General features: G+C 43.4%; 1 protein-coding gene across 5 annotated transcripts in view; it reads left to right on the forward strand.

The window, feature by feature from the left end:
• slc4a4a (solute carrier family 4 member 4a) overlaps nt 1-19,560 on the forward strand; it is a 309,472-nt gene that overhangs the window by 123,466 nt on the left and 166,446 nt on the right. For all 5 annotated transcript variants that reach the window (XM_042320203.1, XM_042320201.1, XM_042320199.1 and 2 more), the window contains one exon: nt 7,502-7,637. In XM_042320203.1, the coding sequence (XP_042176137.1) occupies nt 7,502-7,637 (136 nt within the window). The remainder of the gene's footprint in view (nt 1-7,501; nt 7,638-19,560) is intronic.

Genomic DNA, 19,560 nt, shown 5'->3' on the forward strand with positions numbered 1-19,560 from the left:
CTCCATAGTAGTAACACTGACTGGTCCTCTATATATTAGTAACACTGACTCGTCCTCTATATAGTAGTAACACTGACTAGTCCTCTATATAGTAGTAACAGTGACAGATCCTCTGTATATTAGTAACACTGACTCGTCCTCTATATAGTAGTAACACTGACAGGTCCTATAAATAGTAGTAACACTGACTGGTCCTCTATATAGTAGTAACACTGACTGGTCCTCTATATGGTAGTAACACTGACTGGTCCTCTATATAGTAGTAACACTGACTGGTCCTCTATATAGTAGTAACACTGACTGGTCCTCTATATAGTAGTAACACTGACTGGTCCTCTATATAGTAGTAACACTGCCTGGTCATCTCTATATAATAACATTGACTGGTCCTCTATATAGTAGTAACACTGACTGTCCCTCTATATAGTAGTTACACTGACTGGTCCTATACAGTAACCCTCACTGGTCTCTATATAATAACATTGACTGGTCCTCTATATAGTAGTAACACTGACTGGTCCTATACAGTAACACTCACTGGTCTCTATATAGTAACACTAACTGGTCCTCTATATAGCAGTAACACTGACTGGGCCTCTATATAGTAGTAACACTGACTGGTCCTCTATATAGTAGTAACACTGACTGGTCCTCTATATAGTAATAACACTGACTGGTCCTATACAGTAACACTCACTGGTCTCTATATAATAACATTGACTGGTCCTCTATATAGTAGTAACACTGACTGGCCCTCTATATAGTAGTAACACTGACTAGTCCTCTATATAGTAGTAACACCTACTGGTCCTCTATATAGCAGTAACACTGTCTGGTCCTCTATATAGTAGTAACACTGACTGGTCCTCTATATGGTAGTAACACTGACTGGCCCTCTATATAGCAGTAACACTGACTGGTCCTCTATATAGTAGTAACACTGACTGGTCCTCCATATAGTAGTAACACTGACTGGTCCTCCATATAGTAGTAACACTGACTGGGCCTCTATATAGTAGTAATACTGACTGGGCCTCTATAGTAGTAACACTGACTCGTCCTGTATCGTAACACTGACTGGTCCTCTATATAGCAGTAACACTGACTGGTCCTCTACATCGTAGTAAAACTGACTCGTCCTATATAGTAACACTGACTGGTCCTCTATATTGTAGTAACACTGACTGGTCCTCTATATGGTAGTAACACTGACTGGTCCTCTATATGGTAGTAACACTGACTGGTCCTCTATATAGTAGTAACACTGACTGGTCCTCTATATAGTAGTAACACTGACTGGACCTCTATATAGTAGTAACACTGACTGGTCCTCTATATTGTAGTAACACTGACTGGTCCTCTAGTAACACTGACTGGCCCTCTATATAGTAGTAACACTGACTGGTCCTCTATATAGTAGTAACACTGACTGGTCCTCTATATAGTAGTAACACTGACTGGCCCTCTATGTAGTAGTAACGCTGACAGGTCCTATACAGTAACACTCACTGGTCTCTATATAATAACATTGACTGGTCCTCTATATAGTAGTAACACTGACTGGTCCTCTATATAGTAGTAACACTGACTGGTCCTCTATATAGTAGTAACACTGACTGGTCCTCTATAGTAGTAACACTGACTGGTCCTCTATAGTAGTAACACTGACTGGTCCTCTATATAGTAGTAACACTGACTGGTCCTCTATATAGTAGTAACACTGACTGGCCCTCTATATAGTAGTAACACTGACTGGTCCTCTATATAGTAGTAACACTGACTGGTCCTCTATATAGTAGTAACACTGACTAGTCCTCAATATAGTAGTAACACTGACTGGTCCTCTATATAGAACATGTCATCCCTGTCGAACTATGTGGAAACAGGAGGGTTAAAGCAGAACATGTCATCCCTGTCGAACTATGTGGAAGCAGGAGGGTTGAAGCAGAACATGTCATCCCTGTCGAACTTTGTGGAAGCAGGAGGGTTAAAGCAGAACATGTCATCCCTGTCGAACTACGTGGAAGCAGGAGGGTTAAAGCAGAACATGTCATCCCTGTCGAACTACGTGGAAGCAGGAGGGTTAAAGCAGAACATGTCATCCCTGTCGAACTATGTGGAAGCAGGAGGGTTAAAGCAGAACATGTCATCCCTGTCCAACTATGTGGAAGCTGGAGGGTTAAAGCAGAACATGTCATCCCTGTCGAACTATGTGGAAGCAGGAGGGTTAAAGCAGAACATGTCATCCCTGTCGAACTATGTGGAAGCAGGAGGGTTAAAGCAGAACATGTCATCCCTGTCGAACTATGTGGAAGCAGGAGGGTTAAAGCAGAACATGTCATCCCTGTCGAACTATGTGGAAGCAGGAGGGTTAAAGCAGAACATGTCATCCCTGTCGAACTATGTGGAAGCTGGAGGGTTAAAGCAGAACATGTCATCCCTGTCGAACTATGTGGAAACAGGAGGGTTAAAGCAGAACATGTCATCCCTGTCGAACTATGTGGAAGCAGGAGGGTTAAAACATAATATTTTATTTATTTATTTATTTATTTCACCTTCATTTATCCAGGTAGGCTCATTGAGAACAAGTTCTCATTTACAACTGCGACCTGGCCAAGATAAAGGAAAGCAGTTCGACACATACAACAACACAGAATTACACATGGAATAAACAAACATACAGTCAATAATACAGTAGAAAAAGTCTATATACAGTGTGTGCAAAGGAGGTAAGGTAAGGGAGGTAAGGCAATGAATAAGCCATAGTGGCGAAGTAGTTATAATATACCAATTTAACACTGGAGTGATAGATGTGCAGAAGATGAATGTGCAAGTAGAGATACTGGGGTACAAAGGAGCAAGATAAATAAATACAGTATGGGGATGAGGTAGTTGGATGGGCTATTTACAGATTAATTATGTACAGGTGCAGTGATCTGTGAGCTGCTCTGAAAGCTGGTGCTTAAAGCTTAGTGAGGGAGATGTGAGTCTCCCGCTTCAGTGATTTTTGCAGTTCGTTCCAGTCATTGGCAGCAGAGAACTGGAAGGAAAGGCGGCCAAAAGAGGAATTGGCTTTGGGGGTGACCAGTGAGATATACCTGCTGGAGCGCGTGCTAAGGGTGGGTGCTGCTATGGTGACCAGTGAGCTGAGATAATTCGGGTCTTTATCTAGCTTGTAGATGACCTGGAGCCAGTGGGTTTGGCGACGAGTATAAAGCAAGGGCCAGCCAATGAGAGCGTACAGGTCGCAATGGTGGGTAGTATAAGGGGCTTTGGTGACAAAACAGATGGCACTGTGATAGACTGCATCCAATTTGTTGAGTAGAGTGTTGGAGGCTACTTTGTAGATGACATCACCGAAGTCGAGAATCTGTGTAATGGTCAGTTTCACGAGGGTATGTTTGGCGGCATGAGTGAAGGATGCTTTGTTGCAAAATAGGAAGCAGATTTTAGATGTAATTTTGGATTGGAGATGCTTAATGTGAGTCTGGAAGGAGAGTTTACAGTCTAGCCAGACACCTAGGTATTTGTACTTGTCCACATATTCTAAGTCAAAACCGTCCAGAGTAGTGGTGCTGGACAGGTGGTCAGGTGGGGGCAGCGATCAGTTGAAGACTATGCATTTAGTTTTGCTTGCATTTAAGAGCAGTTGGAGGCCACGGAAGAAGAGTTGTATAGCATTGAAGCTCGTCTGGAGGTTAGTTAACACAGTGTCCAAAGAAGGGCCAGATGTATACAGAATGGTGTCGTCTGCGTAGAGGTGGATCAGAGAATCACTTGCAGCAAGAGCGACATCATTGATGTATACAGAGAAGAGAGTCTGCCCGAGAATTGAACCCTGTGGCACCCTCAGAGAGAGTGCCAGAGGCCCGGACAACAGGCCCTCTAATTTCACACACTGAACTCTATCAGAGAAATAGATGGTGAACCAGGTGAGGAAGTCATTTGAGAAACCAAGGCTGTTGAGTCTGCCGCTAAAAATGTGGTGATTGACAGAGTCGAAAGCCTTGTCCAGGTCGATGAATATGGCTGCACAGTAATGTCTCTTATCGATGGCAGTTATGATATAGTTTAGGACCTTGAGCGTGACTGGGGTGCACCCATGATCAGCTCGGATACCAGATTGCATAGCGGAGAAGGTACGGTGGGATTCGAAATGGTCGGTAATCTGTTTGTTAAATTGGCTTTCAAAGACCTTAGAAAGGCAGGGTCGGATAGATATAGGTCTGTAACAGTTTGGGTCTAGAGTGTCTCCCCCTTTGAAGAGGGGGATTATCGTGGCAACTTTTCAATCTTTGGGATCTCAGACGACACGAAAGAGCGGTTGAACAGGCTAGTAATAGGGGTTGCAACAACTTCGGCAGATAATTGGCAGCTCTTTCAGAACATCAGCTATCTGGATTTGGGTGAAGGAGAAATGGGGAGGCTTAGGCAAGTTGCTGTGGGGGGTGCAGGGCAGTTGACCGGGGTAGTCAGGTGGAAAGCATGGCCAGCCGTAGAAAAATGCTTACATGTCATCCCTGTTAAACTATGTGGATACAGGCAGGGTTACAGCAGAACATTTCGTGCCTGTTAAACTGTGTGGATACAGGCAGGGTTACATTAGAACATGTCATCCCTGTTGTACTATCTTGCTGTCCTGAAGTGTTGCATAATCTCTTGGTCTGACTGGCATTCCTCTGCATGACTTCCAGTGATATCAGAGCTGTGGACTTGGCAGGCAAGGGTCCGGTAGCGTGAAGGAATCTGCTTCAGTGGATGTTTCATTGATATTCACTAGTGGCTGAAATGCAAGTGAAAAGAGCAGGGTGTCTTGGCACAATGATATCTTTGTATTGGTTCGTTGTTGTGTTGCTCTCCTGGACTGTCTGTATGTTTTGGGAAAGCACACAGTCTTTCTCTAGGAGCACGGCTTTCCCAACACACAGTCTTTCTCTGGAAGCTTGGCTTTCCCAACACACAGTCTTTCTCTAGGAGCATGGCTTTCCCAACAGTCTTTGTCTAGGAGCATGGCTTTCCCAACAGTCTTTGTCTAGGAGCATGGCTTTCCCAACAGTCTTTCTCTAGGAGCACGGCTTTCCCAACAGTCTTTCTCTAGTAGCATGGCTTTCCCAACACAGTCTTTCTCTAGTAGCATGGCTTTCCCAACACAGTCTTTATCTAGAGCATGGCTTTCCCAACACAGTCTTTCTCTAGGATCACAGCTTTCTCAACACAGTCTTTCTCTAGGAGCATGGCTTTCCCAACAGTCTTTCTCTAGGATCATGGCTTTCCCAACAGTCTTTCTCTGGGAGCACGGCTTTCCTAACAGTCTTTCTCTGGGAGCACGGCTTTCCCAACAGTCTTTCTCTGGGAGCACGGCTTTCCCAACAGTCTTTCTCTGGGAGCACGGCTTTCCCAACACAGCCTTTCTCTGGAGCACGGCTTTCCCAACAGTCTTTCTCTAGTAGCATGGCTTTCCCAACAGTCTTTCTCTGGGAGCACGGCTTTCCCAACAGTCTTTCTCTGGGAGCACGGCTTTCCCAACAGTCTTTCTCTGGGAGCACGGCTTTCCCAACAGTCTTTCTCTGGGAGCACGGCTTTCCCAACAGTCTTTCTCTGGGAGCACGGCTTTCCCAACAGTCTTTCTCTGGGAGATAAACACTTTCTCTAGGAGATAAACACAGGCTTTCCCAACAGTCTTTCTCTGGGAGCACAGCTTTCCCAACAGTCTTTCTCTGGGAGCATGGCTTTCCCAACACAGCCTTTCTCTCGGAGCATGGTTTTCCCAACACCGTCTTTCTCTGGGAGCATGGCTTTCCCAACACAGCCTTTCTCTAGGAGCACGGCTTTCCCAACACAGCGTTTCTCTAGGAGCATGGCTTTCCCAGCAGTCTTTCTCTAGGAGCATAGCTTTCCCAACACACAGTCTTTCTCTAGGAGCACGGCTTTCCCAACACACAGTCTTTCTCTGGGAGCATGGCTTTCCCAACACACAGACTTTCTCCCGGAGCACGGCTTTCCTAACACAGTCTTTCTCTAGGATCACAGCTTTCTCAACACAGTCTTTCTCTAGAGCATGGCTTTCCCAACAGTCTTTCTCTAGGAGCATGGCTTTCCCAACACAGTCTTTCCCTAGGAGCACAGCTTTCCCAACACCATCTTTCTCTAGGAGCATGGCTTTCCCAACAGTCTTTCTCTAGGAGCATGGCTTTCCCAACAGTCTTTCTCTCGGAGCACGGCTTTTCCAACAGTCTTTCTCTAGGAGCACGGCTTTCCCAACACACAGTCTTTCTCTAGGACCATGGCTTTCCCAACACACAGTCTTTCTCTCTGAGCACGGCTTTCCCAACACAGAGTGTTCCTAGAGAAAGACATTATTCACCATTTTAATAATGATGGAACATGTACAATATGTTCCACCAGAGACTGCATTGTTAGTACTATAGGGATCACTGGTAACCAGCTATCACCAACCAACCATATGACATGTGCGTGTGCATTTTGTGTGCACGTGTGTGTGTGTCCTACATAGAACTAATGGGAAAGGCACTATTCTCTTTATCAACAGGCTGTTCAGTTCACCTTCTGACTACCAATACTTGTCACCGACACCACTTGTTGTAAGTGTCTATAGTCATGTGATCCATGTTAAACACATCTGAAGAGGGCTAGTGTTGAAAAGTAGTATTTATATTTCAGTCTTTTTGATATCCTGCAGAGTCTTTTTTTATGTGGGCACTGATGCTTGACTAAATATTCAAATTAGAAAACAAGGGAGAAAGAAAGCAAAGCTTTCTTGTTTAGAATGGGCAGTTTGTGAAACATTTCCTAATTCTTAATGAGGGACTCATGGCACTATGCCAAGCTGGGGGACCAATAAAATGGGCTCTATTAGGTGGGAGAGGGGGCAGAGGGGAGGGGTAAGGGGGCTGACTGGGTGACCAATGGAGAGGGTTTCTATTTGAGCTGTGGAGGGGACAGAGGGGAGGGGGGCTGGCTGTGGGGGACTGGGGGACCCCCTCACCCTCCCTCTACCTGGGTCTTAGAGAGCTCCAGTAGGGACAGAGGACAGACAACAGTAACTTTCCCACAGAGGTGTAGCTGTTGATTTATCTGTGGATGGTTCCCACCTGCACTCCTACTGGGACCTAGTTTGATAACCCTAACCTTTTGGACAGTCGGGTTAGCTAACCCTTACCCTTGGACAGTTGGGGGTGAAAAGTTACAGAGATGTCTGAGAACAACAACAACAACCACGAAGAGAAGGAGAAGGAAAGGGATGGAGAGAAGGAGAAGGAGAGGGATGGAGAGAAGGAGAAAGAGAGGGATGGAGAGAGGGATGAGGACTGGAATGAGGAGAGGGATGAGGTTCTTGTTAGGATTCCTCCACCTCCACCTCAAGTGGTCAGAGTTGGCCAGCTGGCCCCAGGGGCCAAGATGAATGGGTTAGGAGATGAGGGAAAAACCAACCTGGATGGGCAGCAGCCTGTAAGCTGTAGTATCTTCCCTTTCTCTCCAGTCTCTCCAGCGGGCGAGAGGATCCGCATTATGCTGGGAGAGGATGATGATGGACCGTCACCACCTCAACTCTTCACTGAGCTGGATGAGCTGCTCTCTGTGGATGGGCAGGAGATGGAGTGGAAGGAGACAGCCAGGTAGGATGTTTAACTCTAACCCTAACCTAACTAATAGTCAGGTAGGACGTCTTATAGCCCATAACCTTCATTAGATTAATTCAATATAACATTTAACGATTCAAAGTAAAGCATAGTATATTGAGTTTATTTTTTAAAGTTAATACAATTCAGTAATTGGACACCTAAAAAGATGAGTAATAAATTCCTAAGTTTTGGGTGGTGTTGGGCCTCTGCCAGATACAGGCTGGTTCCAACATGCCAGATGAACACTGGTGTCAACATGGTAGATAAAAACTGGTGTCAACATGCCAGATGAACACTATTGTCAACATGGTAGATAAATACTGGTGTCAACATGGTAGATAAACACTGGTGTCAACATGGTAGATAAACACTGGTGTCAACATGGTAGATAAACACTGGTGTCAACATGGTAGATAAACACTGGTATCAACATGGCAGATAAACACTGGTGTCAAGATGGTAGATAAACACTGGTGTCAAGATGGTAGATAAACACTGGTGTCAAGATGGTAGATAAACACTGGTGTCAACATAAGAGATAAACACTGGTGTCAACATAGTAGATAAACACTGGTGTCAACATAGTAGATAAACACTGGTGTCACATAGTAGATAAACACTGGTGTCAACATGGTAGATAAACACTGGTGTCAACATGGTCAAGATAAACACTGGTGTCAACATGGTAGATAAACACTGGTGTCAACATGGTAGATAAACACTGGTGTCAACATGGTAGATAAACACTGGTCAACATGGTAGATAAACACTGGTGTCAAGATGGTAGATAAACACTGGTGTCAAGATTGTAGATAAACACTGGTGTCAACATGGTAGATGAACACTGGTGTCAACATGGTAGATAAACACTGGTGTCAACATGGTAGATAAACACTGGTGTCAACATGGTAGATAAACACTGGTGTCAACATGGTAGATAAACACTATTGTCAACATGGCAGATAAACACTGGTGTCAAGATGGTAGATAAACACTGGTGTCAAGATGGTAGATAAACACTGGTGTCAAGATGGTAGATAAACACTGGTGTCAACATAAGAGATAAACACTGGTGTCAACATAGTAGATAAACACTGGTGTCAACATAGTAGATAAACACTGGTGTCAACATAGTAGATAAACACTGGTGTCAACATGGTAGATAAACACTGGTGTCAACATGGTAGATAAACACTGGTGTCAAGATGGTAGATAAACACTGGTGTCAACATGGTAGATAAACACTGGTGTCAACATGGTAGATAAACACTGGTGTCAACATGGTACATACACACTGGTGTCAACATGGTAGATAAACACTGGTGTCAACATGGTAGCTAACCACTGGTGTCAACACAGTAGATACACACTGGTGTCAACATAGTAGATAAACACTGGTGTCAACATGGTAGATAAACACTGGTGTCAACATAGTAGATAAACACTGGTGTCAACATAGTAGATAAACACTGGTGTCAACATGGTAGATAAACACTGGTGTCAACACAGTAGATACACACTGGTGTCAACATAGTAGATAAACACTGGTGTCAACATGGTAGATAAACACTGGTGTCAACATAGTAGATAAACACTATTGTCAACATGGCAGATAAACACTGGTGTCAAGATGGTAGATAAACACTGGTGTCAAGATGGTAGATAAACACTGGTGTCAAGATGGTAGATAAACACTGGTGTCAACATAAGAGATAAACACTGGTGTCAACATAGTAGATAAACACTGGTGTCAACATAGTAGATAAACACTGGTGTCAACATAGTAGATAAACACTGGTGTCAACATGCCAGATGAACACTATTGTCAACATGGTAGATGAACACTGGTGTCAACATGGTAGATAAACACTGGTGTCAAGATTGTAGATAAACACTGGTGTCAACATGGTAGATAAACACTGGTGTCAACATGGTAGATAAACACTGGTGTCAACATGGTAGATAAACACTGGTGTCAACATGGTAGATAAACACTGGTGTCAACATGGTAGATAAACACTGGTGTCAACATGGCAGATAAACACTGGTGTCAAGATGGTAGATAAACACTGGTGTCAAGATTGTAGATAAACACTGGTGTCAACATGGTAGATAACACTGGTGTCAACATGGTAGATAAACACTGGTGTCAACATGGTAGATAAACACTGGTGTCAACATGGTAGATAAACACTGGTGTCAACATGGTAGATAAACACTGGTGTCAAGATGGTAGATAAACACTGGTGTCAAGATGGTAGATAAACACTGGTGTCAAGATGGTAGATAAACACTGGTGTCAACATGGTAGATAAACACTGGTGTCAACATAGTAGATAAACACTGGTGTCAACATAGTAGATAAACACTGGTGTCAACATGCCAGATAAACACTGGTGTCAACATGGTAGATAAACACTGGTGTCAACATGGTAGATAAACACTGGTGTCAACATAAGTAGATAAACACTGGTGTCAAGTAGATAAACACTGGTGTCAACATGGTAGATGAACACTGGTGTCAACATGGTAGATAAACACTGGTGTCAAGATGGTAGATAAACACTGGTGTCAACATGGTAGATAAACACTGGTGTCAACATGGTAGATAAACACTGGTGTCAACATGGTAGATAAACACTGGTGTCAACATGGTAGATAAACACTGGTGTCAACATGGTAGATAAACACTGGTGTCAACATGGTAGATAAACACTGGTGTCAACATGGTAGATAAACACTATTGTCAACATGGTAGATAAACACTGGTGTCAAGATGGCAGATAAACACTTGTGTCAACGTGGTAGATAAACACTGCTGTCAAGATGGCAGATAAACACTTGTGTCAATATGGTAGATAAACACTGGTGTCAACATGGTAGATAAACACTGGTGTCAACATGGTACATACACACTGGTGTCAACATGGTAGATAAACACTGGTGTCAACATGGTAGATAAACACTGGTGTCAACATGGTAGATAAACACTGGTGTCAACATGGTAGATAAACACTGGTGTCAACATGGTAGATAAACACTATTGTCAACATGGTAGATAAACACTGGTGTCAAGATGGTAGATAAACACTGGTGTCAAGATGGTAGATAAACACTGGTGTCAAGATGGTAGATAAACACTGGTGTCAACATAAGAGATAAACACTGGTGTCAACATAGTAGATAAACACTGGTGTCAACATGCCAGATGAACACTATTGTCAACATGGTAGATGAACACTGGTGTCAACATGGTAGATAAACACTGGTGTCAAGATGGTAGATAAACACTGGTGTCAACATGGTAGATGAACACTGGTGTCAACATGGTAGATGAACACTGGTGTCAACATGGTAGATAAACACTGGTGTCAACATGGTAGATAAACACTGGTGTCAACATGGTAGATAAACACTGGTGTCAACATGGTAGATAAACACTGGTGTCAACATGGTAGATAAACACTGGTGTCAACACAGTAGATACATGGTAGATAAACACTGGTGTCAACATAGATAAACAGATAGATAAACACTGGTGTCAACATGGTAGATAAACACTGGTGTCAACATAGTAGATAAACACTGGTGTCAACATAGTAGATAAACACTGGTGTGAACATGGTAGATAAACACTGGTGTCAACATGGTAGATAAACACTGGTGTCAACATGGTAGATAAACACTGGTGTCAAGATGGTAGATAAACACTGGTGTCAACATGGTAGATAAACACTGGTGTAAACATGATAGATAAACACTGGTGTCAACATGGTAGATAAACGGGGCGGCAGGGTAGCCTAGTGGTTTGAGCATTGGACTAGTAACCGGAAGGTTGTAAGTTCAAATCCCCGAGCTGACAAGGTACAAATCTGTCATTCTGCCCCTGAACAAGCAGTTAACCCACTGTTCCTAGGCCGTCATTGAAAATCAGAATTTGTTCTTAACTGACTTGCCTAGTTAAATAAAGGTAAAATTGTAAAAATAAAAATAAAAAACACTGGTGTCAACATGGTAGATAAACACTGGTGTCAAGGTGGTAAATAAACACTGGTGTTAAGGTGGTAGATAAACACTGGTGTCAAGATGGTAGATAAACACTGGTGTCAAGATGGTAGATAAACACTGGTGTCAAGATGGTAGCTAAACCATGCTAAAGAGGACAGGTCTACTAGCATACTAAGTACATTTTCCCTCCAAGACATTTTAGTAACCAAAGGGATTTTTTTGTCCGCCCTGTCGCTGTTGATTGGATTAATAATCATTTTATGGCTGTATACTGGGTATTGGTAATGATAATGATATTTGTCCTGATGACACGAATCAAGTCAAATACATTTTTATTTTTCACATTCGCCAAATTCAACCTTACCGTGAAATGATTACTTACAAGCCCTTAACCAACAATTCATAATTCACATAATGTCGCCGGATGGGAGGGCTGCCGTTTTACTGGTCCCTAACCAACTGTGCTATTTTGTTTGTTTTTTCTCATTGTTTGTAAATAATTGTGTACATAATGTTGCTGCTACCGTCTCTTATGACCGAAAAGAGCATCTGGACATCAGAACAGTGATTACTTACCTCGAACTGGACAAAGATTTTTTCGCAAAGAGTGCGAAGCGAAGGACATACTACTTTGTCGAGACAAGGCCCAAATCCCCGTCATCAGCATGAAGGAAAGACAGAGAAAACGGGGGAGGAGGGCAGGGTGCCTTGTAAGAATTTGCCAATGAGTAGGTAAACCACCACTACACTCTGTATTATTGGCCAAAGTGCAATCACTGGAAAACAAACTCGATAATCTACGGTCGAGACTATTCTACCAACGGGACATTAAAAACGGTCATATTTTATGTTTCATCGAGACTTGGCTGAACAACGACACGGATAACATAGAGCTGGCTGGCTTCACCGTGTTTCGGCAGGACAGAGTAGCTTTGTCCGAGTGACGGGGGTGTGTATTTGTCAATAACTGCTGTTGCGTGATGTCTAATATTAAAGAAGTCTTGAGGTATTGCTCATCTGAGGTAGAATACCTCATGATAAGCTGTAGACCACACTATCTACCAAGAGAGTTCTCATCTATATTATTCATGGCGTCTATTTATCACCACAAACTGATGCTGGCACTAAGACCGCACTCAACGAGCTGTATAATGTCACGTGTGCTCCCTCTCCGGCGTCTCGGTCACCAGGCTAATCGTTATGGTGCATACCTGTCACCGTTGTTACACGCACCTGCACGTCATCACTCACCTGGACTCCATCACTTCCTTGATTACCTGCCCTATACAGTGGGGCAAAAAAGTATTTAGTCAGCCACCAATTGTGCAAGGTATCCCACTTAAAAAGATGAGAGAGGCCTGTAATTTTCATCATAGGTACACTTCAACTATGACAGACAAAATGAGAAAAAAAATCCAGAAAATCACATTGTAGGATTTTTTATGAATTTATTTGCAAATTATGGTGGAAAATAAGTATTTGGTCACCTACAAACAAGCAAGATTTCTGGCTCTCACAGACCTGTAACTTCTTCTTTAAGAGGCTCCTCTGTCTTCCACTCGTTACCTGTATTAATGGCACCTGTTTGAACTTGTTATCAATAGGTATGCAGCTCGGTTTGAAGAAATCAACTGTGGGAGCAATTATTAGGAAGACATACAAGACCACTGATAATCTCCCTCGATCTGGGGCTCCACGCAAGATCTCACCCGTGGAAAGCCTACCATCAGCAAGGGCATTGAAGATGAAACGTGGCTGGGTCTTTCAGCATGACAATGATCCCAAACACATCACTTATATGCCTCTACATATCATTTAATATTCCTCAAAACAACAGAAGAAATACAGAAACATCCTGTCTCCTTTGTTAGTGAGAATCACCCTTTTTCCTTTGTTAGTGAGAATCACCCTGTCTCCTTTGTTAGTGAGAATCACCCTGTCTCCTTTGTTAGTGAGAATCACCCTGTCTCCTTTGTTAGTGAGAATCACCCTGTCTCCTTTGTTAATGAGAATCACCCTGTCTCCTTTGTTAGTGAGAATCACCCTGTCTCCTTTGTTAGTGAGAATCACCCTGTCTCCTTTGTTAGTGAAAATCATCCTGGCTCCTTTGTTAATGAGAATCACCCTGTCTCCTTTGTTAGTGAGAATCACCCTGTCTCCTTTGTTAATGAGAATCACCCTGTCTCCTTTGTTAGTGAGAATCACCCTGTCTCCTTTGTTAGTGAGAATCATCCTGTCTCCTTTGTTAGTGAGAATCACCCTGTCTCCTTTGTTAGTGAGAATCATCCTGTCTCCTTTGTTAGTGAGAATCACCCTGTCTCCTTTGTTAGTGAGAATCACCCTGTCTCCTTTGTTAGTGAGAATCACCCTTTGTTAATGAGAATCACCCTGTCTCCTTTGTTAGTGAGAATCACCCTGTCTCCTTTGTTAATGAGAATTTTCCTTTGTTAGTGAGAATCACCCTGTCCCTCCTGTCTCCTTAGTTAGTGAGAATCACCCTGTCTCCTTTGTTAGTGAGAATCACCCTGTCTCCTTTGTTAGTGAGAATCACCCTGTCTCCTTTGTTAGTGAGAATCACCCTGTCTCCTTTGTTAGTGAGAATCACCCTGTCTCCTTTGTTAGTGAGAATCACCCTGTCTCCTTTGTTAGTGAGAATCACCCTGTCTCCTTTGTTAGTGAGAATCATCCTGTCTCCTTTGTTAGTGAGAATCACCCTCCTTTGTTAGTGAGAATCACCCTGTCTCCTTTGTTAGTGAGAATCACCCTGTCTCCTTTGTTAGTGAGAAACCCTGTCTCCTTTGTTAGTGAGAATCACCCTGTCTCCTTTGTTAGTGAGAATCACCCTGTGTCCTTTGTTAGTGAGAATCACCCTGTGTCCTTTGTTCGTGAGAATCACCCTGCCTCCTTTGTTAGTGAGAATCACCCTGGCTCCATTGTTAGTGAAAATCATCCTGCCTCCTTTGTTAGTGAGAATCACCCTGTCTCCTTTGTTAGTGAGAATCACCCTGTCTCCTTTGTTAGTGAAAATCACCCTGTTTCCTTTGTTAGTGAGAACCACCCTGTCTCCTTTGTTAGTGAGAATCACCCTGTCTCCTTTGTTAGTGAGAATCACCCTGTCTCCTTTGTTCAGGTGACTGTCTCTGACTTTTCTGTCATAACATTAGGTCTGTTTCTGTTGTTCCTTAACTGTATGCTGTTGAGCGATGCTCCCTGCTTCATGGAGATGGGAAATCAGTGTTTTGACGTAGCTACTATAGTCAACAACCACAGGATTCCTCAAAACTTGCTTGAACATTACACCAACAGGAAGGCTCGTAACGGGACCAAATATGAGCTGAAATGGTGCATAGCCAGTGGTTTCATGTACAGTAGCATTGTAGGCAAACGTTAGGCTTTGTATCTGCTGCGGCCATTTCTCTTTAGCTTTTAGAGGCAGTGAGCAAAGCATATTTCCCAGAGTTCAATTGAACATTTCTGTTCCTCCATTCCCCATGGGATGGTATGCAATTGTGTGTGACTTGGTGACACTAGAGAGCTTGAAGTTCTGCGATTAGCTTGCTTTCAAAATTGGCCCCTTGATCCGTGTGGATCCGCTCAGCAAATCCATAAAACCAAAATACGTTGTCCAAAACCTTTCTGGCAACTTACTTTGCTGTTTGATTTGTGCATGGAAAGGTGTGAGCTAATTTGGTGAAGTGATCTGTCAGAACCAATAGAGTGGTTCTTCCTTTAAAAGTTGCGTCGTACTACAGCACACCTTGTGGACTGTCGCAGAATTCTATGGCATGTTATTTAAGTGTCAGCCATTGTTGGCATTAATGCTAGTTAGTGCTAGTTTGACCACCAGAGGGCATCTTTGAGAAGCATTTAACTTTTTTAATAATGGCTGTACTACAGAATTCAAAATACATTTTTTGTTAGAACAAAACTGAATTGATTTTAACCTCTCTAGGGTAGGGGCCAGCATTTGGAATTTTGGATGAAAAGCATGCCCAAATTAAACCGCCTGCTACTCGGGCCCAGAAGATATGATATGCATGTAACTGAGTATAACAGAACTGATTTGGCAGGCATAACCCAGAGAAAAATCCATTCAGGAAGTTTTTTGTTTGTTTTTGTTTTGTAGTTTTCTATTCAATGCCATTACAGTATCCATTGATTTAGGACTCAATTTGCAGTTCCTATGCCTTCCACTAGATGTCAACAGTCTTTAGAAATTGTTTCAGGCTTGTATTCTAATAAATTAGGGATTAAGACCAGTCTGAAAGAGTGGACCCTGATGTGTTACAGAGCTTTTTCATGCGCAATCCTGAGAGAGTGCATTTCTTGTTTACCTTTTATAATGACGACGTTATTGTCCGGTTTAAATATTATAGATCATTTAGGCTAAAAACAACCTGCGGATTGAATATAAACCTAATTTGACATGTTTCTATGAACTTTACGGATACAATTTTGATTTTTTTTGTCTGGCTGTTTTGACTGCGTTTGAGCCTGTGGATTACAGAAAAAAATGTGCGAGGGATTAAGGGATTCATTTTATCTCTATTTCTGAGTTTTGTAACGCTTCTGCTTGGCTGGTTACTGTTTGTAATAATTTGTCAACTGGGCTATGTTCTCAAATAATCGTAAGGTATGCTTTCGCCGTAAAGCATTTTTTAAATTTGACACCGTGGATGGATTCACAAGAAGTTAATCTTTAAACCTATGTAAAATATGTTTTGTTTTCTTAATTTTTATAATGAGTATTTCTGTATTTGAATTTAACGCTCTGCAATCTCACTGGATGTTGGCCAGATGGGACGCTACCGATGCTACCCTAGAGAGGTTAAGAAATGTAGCTTAATTAATTTGATTAATGTTATGGTGTTTCTATTCCAAGAAAAATGAAAAATGAAACCCCCATTTTTCTGGAAAATATGGTGCTGTACAGCGTAACCAGTCGGGAGTAGCTACTGTACTAGAGCAAAATAATCCTAACATTTCCACACCCTAATTGTAGGCTAACCAATACCCAAACAGAGATTCAGTGAAAATAAAAATCTCATTGATTTATCAATACCAGTCCCTATGCTTGTTTTAGAGCGGCGAAAAACGGTGCTGAAATAGTTGACCACATATCATTCAGGGATATTTATTCCCATAGTAATTAATTATGGATCCATAATTAAATAAACATCTGCATTACAATTGTAATGCAGGGTTAATAATAAATTAATATATTTGTCGGGGTTGATGCATTTTTTGGGGGCAAATCTGGTTTTAGAGTACTTAAAACAATGCATTTGGTAGACTCGGTAAGATGGACTCACTGACGGTTGAAGATGATAAGCGATCGTCAAAGGCAATCAACACCACTCTAATCAGTCAGACAGTTAAAAAACGTGTGTGGACTGGTCTAGGCTACCAGGTGACTGCAAGTGAAGAGTAAAATTATCCTAACATTTCCAAATAAAAATCTGACTGATTTATCAAGACCAGTCCCCATGATCTGTCATTCAGTGATATTTATTCCCTATTGTCCTGCTGATGGTGGAAATAAACATCTGCAGTTTGAAAGAGTATTTTTATCATTATTTTATTAAGGGAAGCATGAAGGTCTCCTGATTTAAACCCAAACTTGGTGCAACTGAAATGTAGATGAAATAATCATCTGCATGTTTGCATGGATTGTGACTCCATCTCATTCCTCGCCCTCTTCAACTTCGCCAATGACTCTCCGCCAGTGACGTGACTCTCCGCCAATAATTACATTTAGAGAAATGGAGGTTTCTAAATTAATATCTAAGAGGCATTTTTCGTTAGGGCAAATCTGATCTGTGAGAATATCTAAGGGGCTTTTATATAATTATAATGCAGGGTTAATAATAATCGCTTTGTTTAAAAAGTAGCGATATTTTGGAGATGATTTTGTTTCAAATAACCGAAAATTAGTGATTGAAATCTGAATAAAGGGAAAAAGGCCATTCATGAACTTGGGGTGAGACATTCTTACTAATTTGTAAATAAAGCCAGTTTGTTATTTAGAATAATTTATTTCTGTTTTTAGAGGCGAGAAACCAAAAGCCCACCATGCTTATTTTTGGGAAAATCGTCAGTCCACATGTCAAATGAAATTCCCCCACTTGTATTTACCCAAGGTGGCAGGTAGCCTAGTGGTTAGAGCGTTAGGCCAGTAACCGAAAGGTTGCTAGATAAAATCCCTGAGTGTCACGCCCTGGTCAAAGTATTTTGTGTTTATCTTTATGTATTTGGTCAGGCCAGGGTGTGGCATGGGGTTTTTGTAATTGTGGTGTGTTTGTCTTGGGGTTTTGGTGGTGGTATTGGGATTGTAGCTTAGTGGGTTGTCTAGCAAGGTCTATGGCTGTCTGGAGTGGTTCTCAATCAGAGGCAGGTGCTTATCGTTGTCTCTGATTGGGAACCATATTTAGGCAGCCATATTCTTTGAGTTTGTCGTGGGTGATTGTCCTGAGTGTCTTAATGTCCTTGTTTGATGTTAGTTGACACAACTATAGGCTGTTTTCGGTTTTCGTTTCGTTTATTGTTTGTAGTGTTCGTGTTTAGTCGTGTTTACGTTTGTTTAAATAAACATGGATCGCAATCGACACGCTGCAGTTTGGTCCGACTCTCCTTCACTATATGAAAACCGTTACAGAATCACCCACCACCAACGGACCAAGCGGCGTGTCAACAGGCAGGAGCAGCCGAAAAGGAGATGCTCAACAAGGATTTCTGGTCATGGGAGGAGATCTTCGACGGGAGAGGACCCTGGGCTAAACCAGGGGAGTGTAGCCGCCCAAAGGAGCAACAGGAACAGAGGCAACAGAGGCAACAGAGGCAGCAACAGCAGGAGCAGCAGCTGCAGTGGGAGAGGCTGCACTACCTGGAGAAATGGACATGGGAGGACGTACTGGACGGTAAAGGATCCTGGGATCAGCCTGGAGATTATTGTCGCCCCAAAGCCGAGCTGGAGGCAGCAAAAGCAGAGAGGCGGCATTATGAGGAGCTAGCACGGCAGAGCGGATGGAAGCCCGAGAGTCAGCCCCAAAATTTCTTGGGGGGCTCACAGGGAGTATGGCTATGCCAGGTAGGAGACCTGCGCAAACTCCCTGTGCTTACCGGGGGCTGGAGAGACCGGGCAGGCACCGTGTTATGCTGTGGAGCGCACGGTGTCTCCAGTGCGGGTGCACAGCCCGGTTCGGTATATTCCAGCTCCTCGTATCGGCCGGGCTAGAGTGGGCATCGAGCCAGGTAAGGTTGGGCAGGCTCGGTGCTCAAGAGCTCCAGTGCGCCTGCACGGTCCGGTCTATCCAGTACCACCTCCACACCCCAGCCCTCCGGTAGCAGCTCCCCGCACCAGGCTTCCTGTGTGTGTCTTCGGTCCAGTACCACCAGTACCAGCACCACGCATCAGGCCTACAGTGCGCCTCGCCTCTCCAGCGCTGTCGGAGCCTTTCTCCTCTCCTGCGCTGCCGGAGTCTCCCGCCTATCTAGCGCTGTTAGAGCTTTCCTCATCTCCAGCGCTGCCGGAGTCTCCTGCCTGTTCAGCGCAGCCAGAGCCTTCCTCCGAACCAGCGCTGCAGGAGTCTCCCGCCTGTTCAGCGCAGCCAGAGCTGCCAGTCTGCATGAAGCAGCCAGAGCTGTCAGTCTGCATGGAGCAGTCAGAGCTGTCAGTCTGCATGGAGCAGCCAGAATTGTCAGTCTACATGAAGCAGCCCGAGCTGCCAGTCTGCATGAAGCAGCCAGTCTACATGGAGCAGCCAGAGCTGTCAGTCCGCATGGAGCAGCCAGAGCTGTCAGTCTACATGAAGCAGCCCGAGCTGCCAGTCTGCATGAAGCAGCCAGTCTACATGGAGCAGCCAGAGCTGTCAGTCTGCATGAAGCAGCCAGAGCTGTCAGTCTGCATAGA

Source organism: Oncorhynchus tshawytscha, linkage group LG04 (assembly GCF_018296145.1).
Source record: "Oncorhynchus tshawytscha isolate Ot180627B linkage group LG04, Otsh_v2.0, whole genome shotgun sequence".
Lineage (NCBI taxonomy): Eukaryota > Metazoa > Chordata > Actinopteri > Salmoniformes > Salmonidae > Oncorhynchus > Oncorhynchus tshawytscha.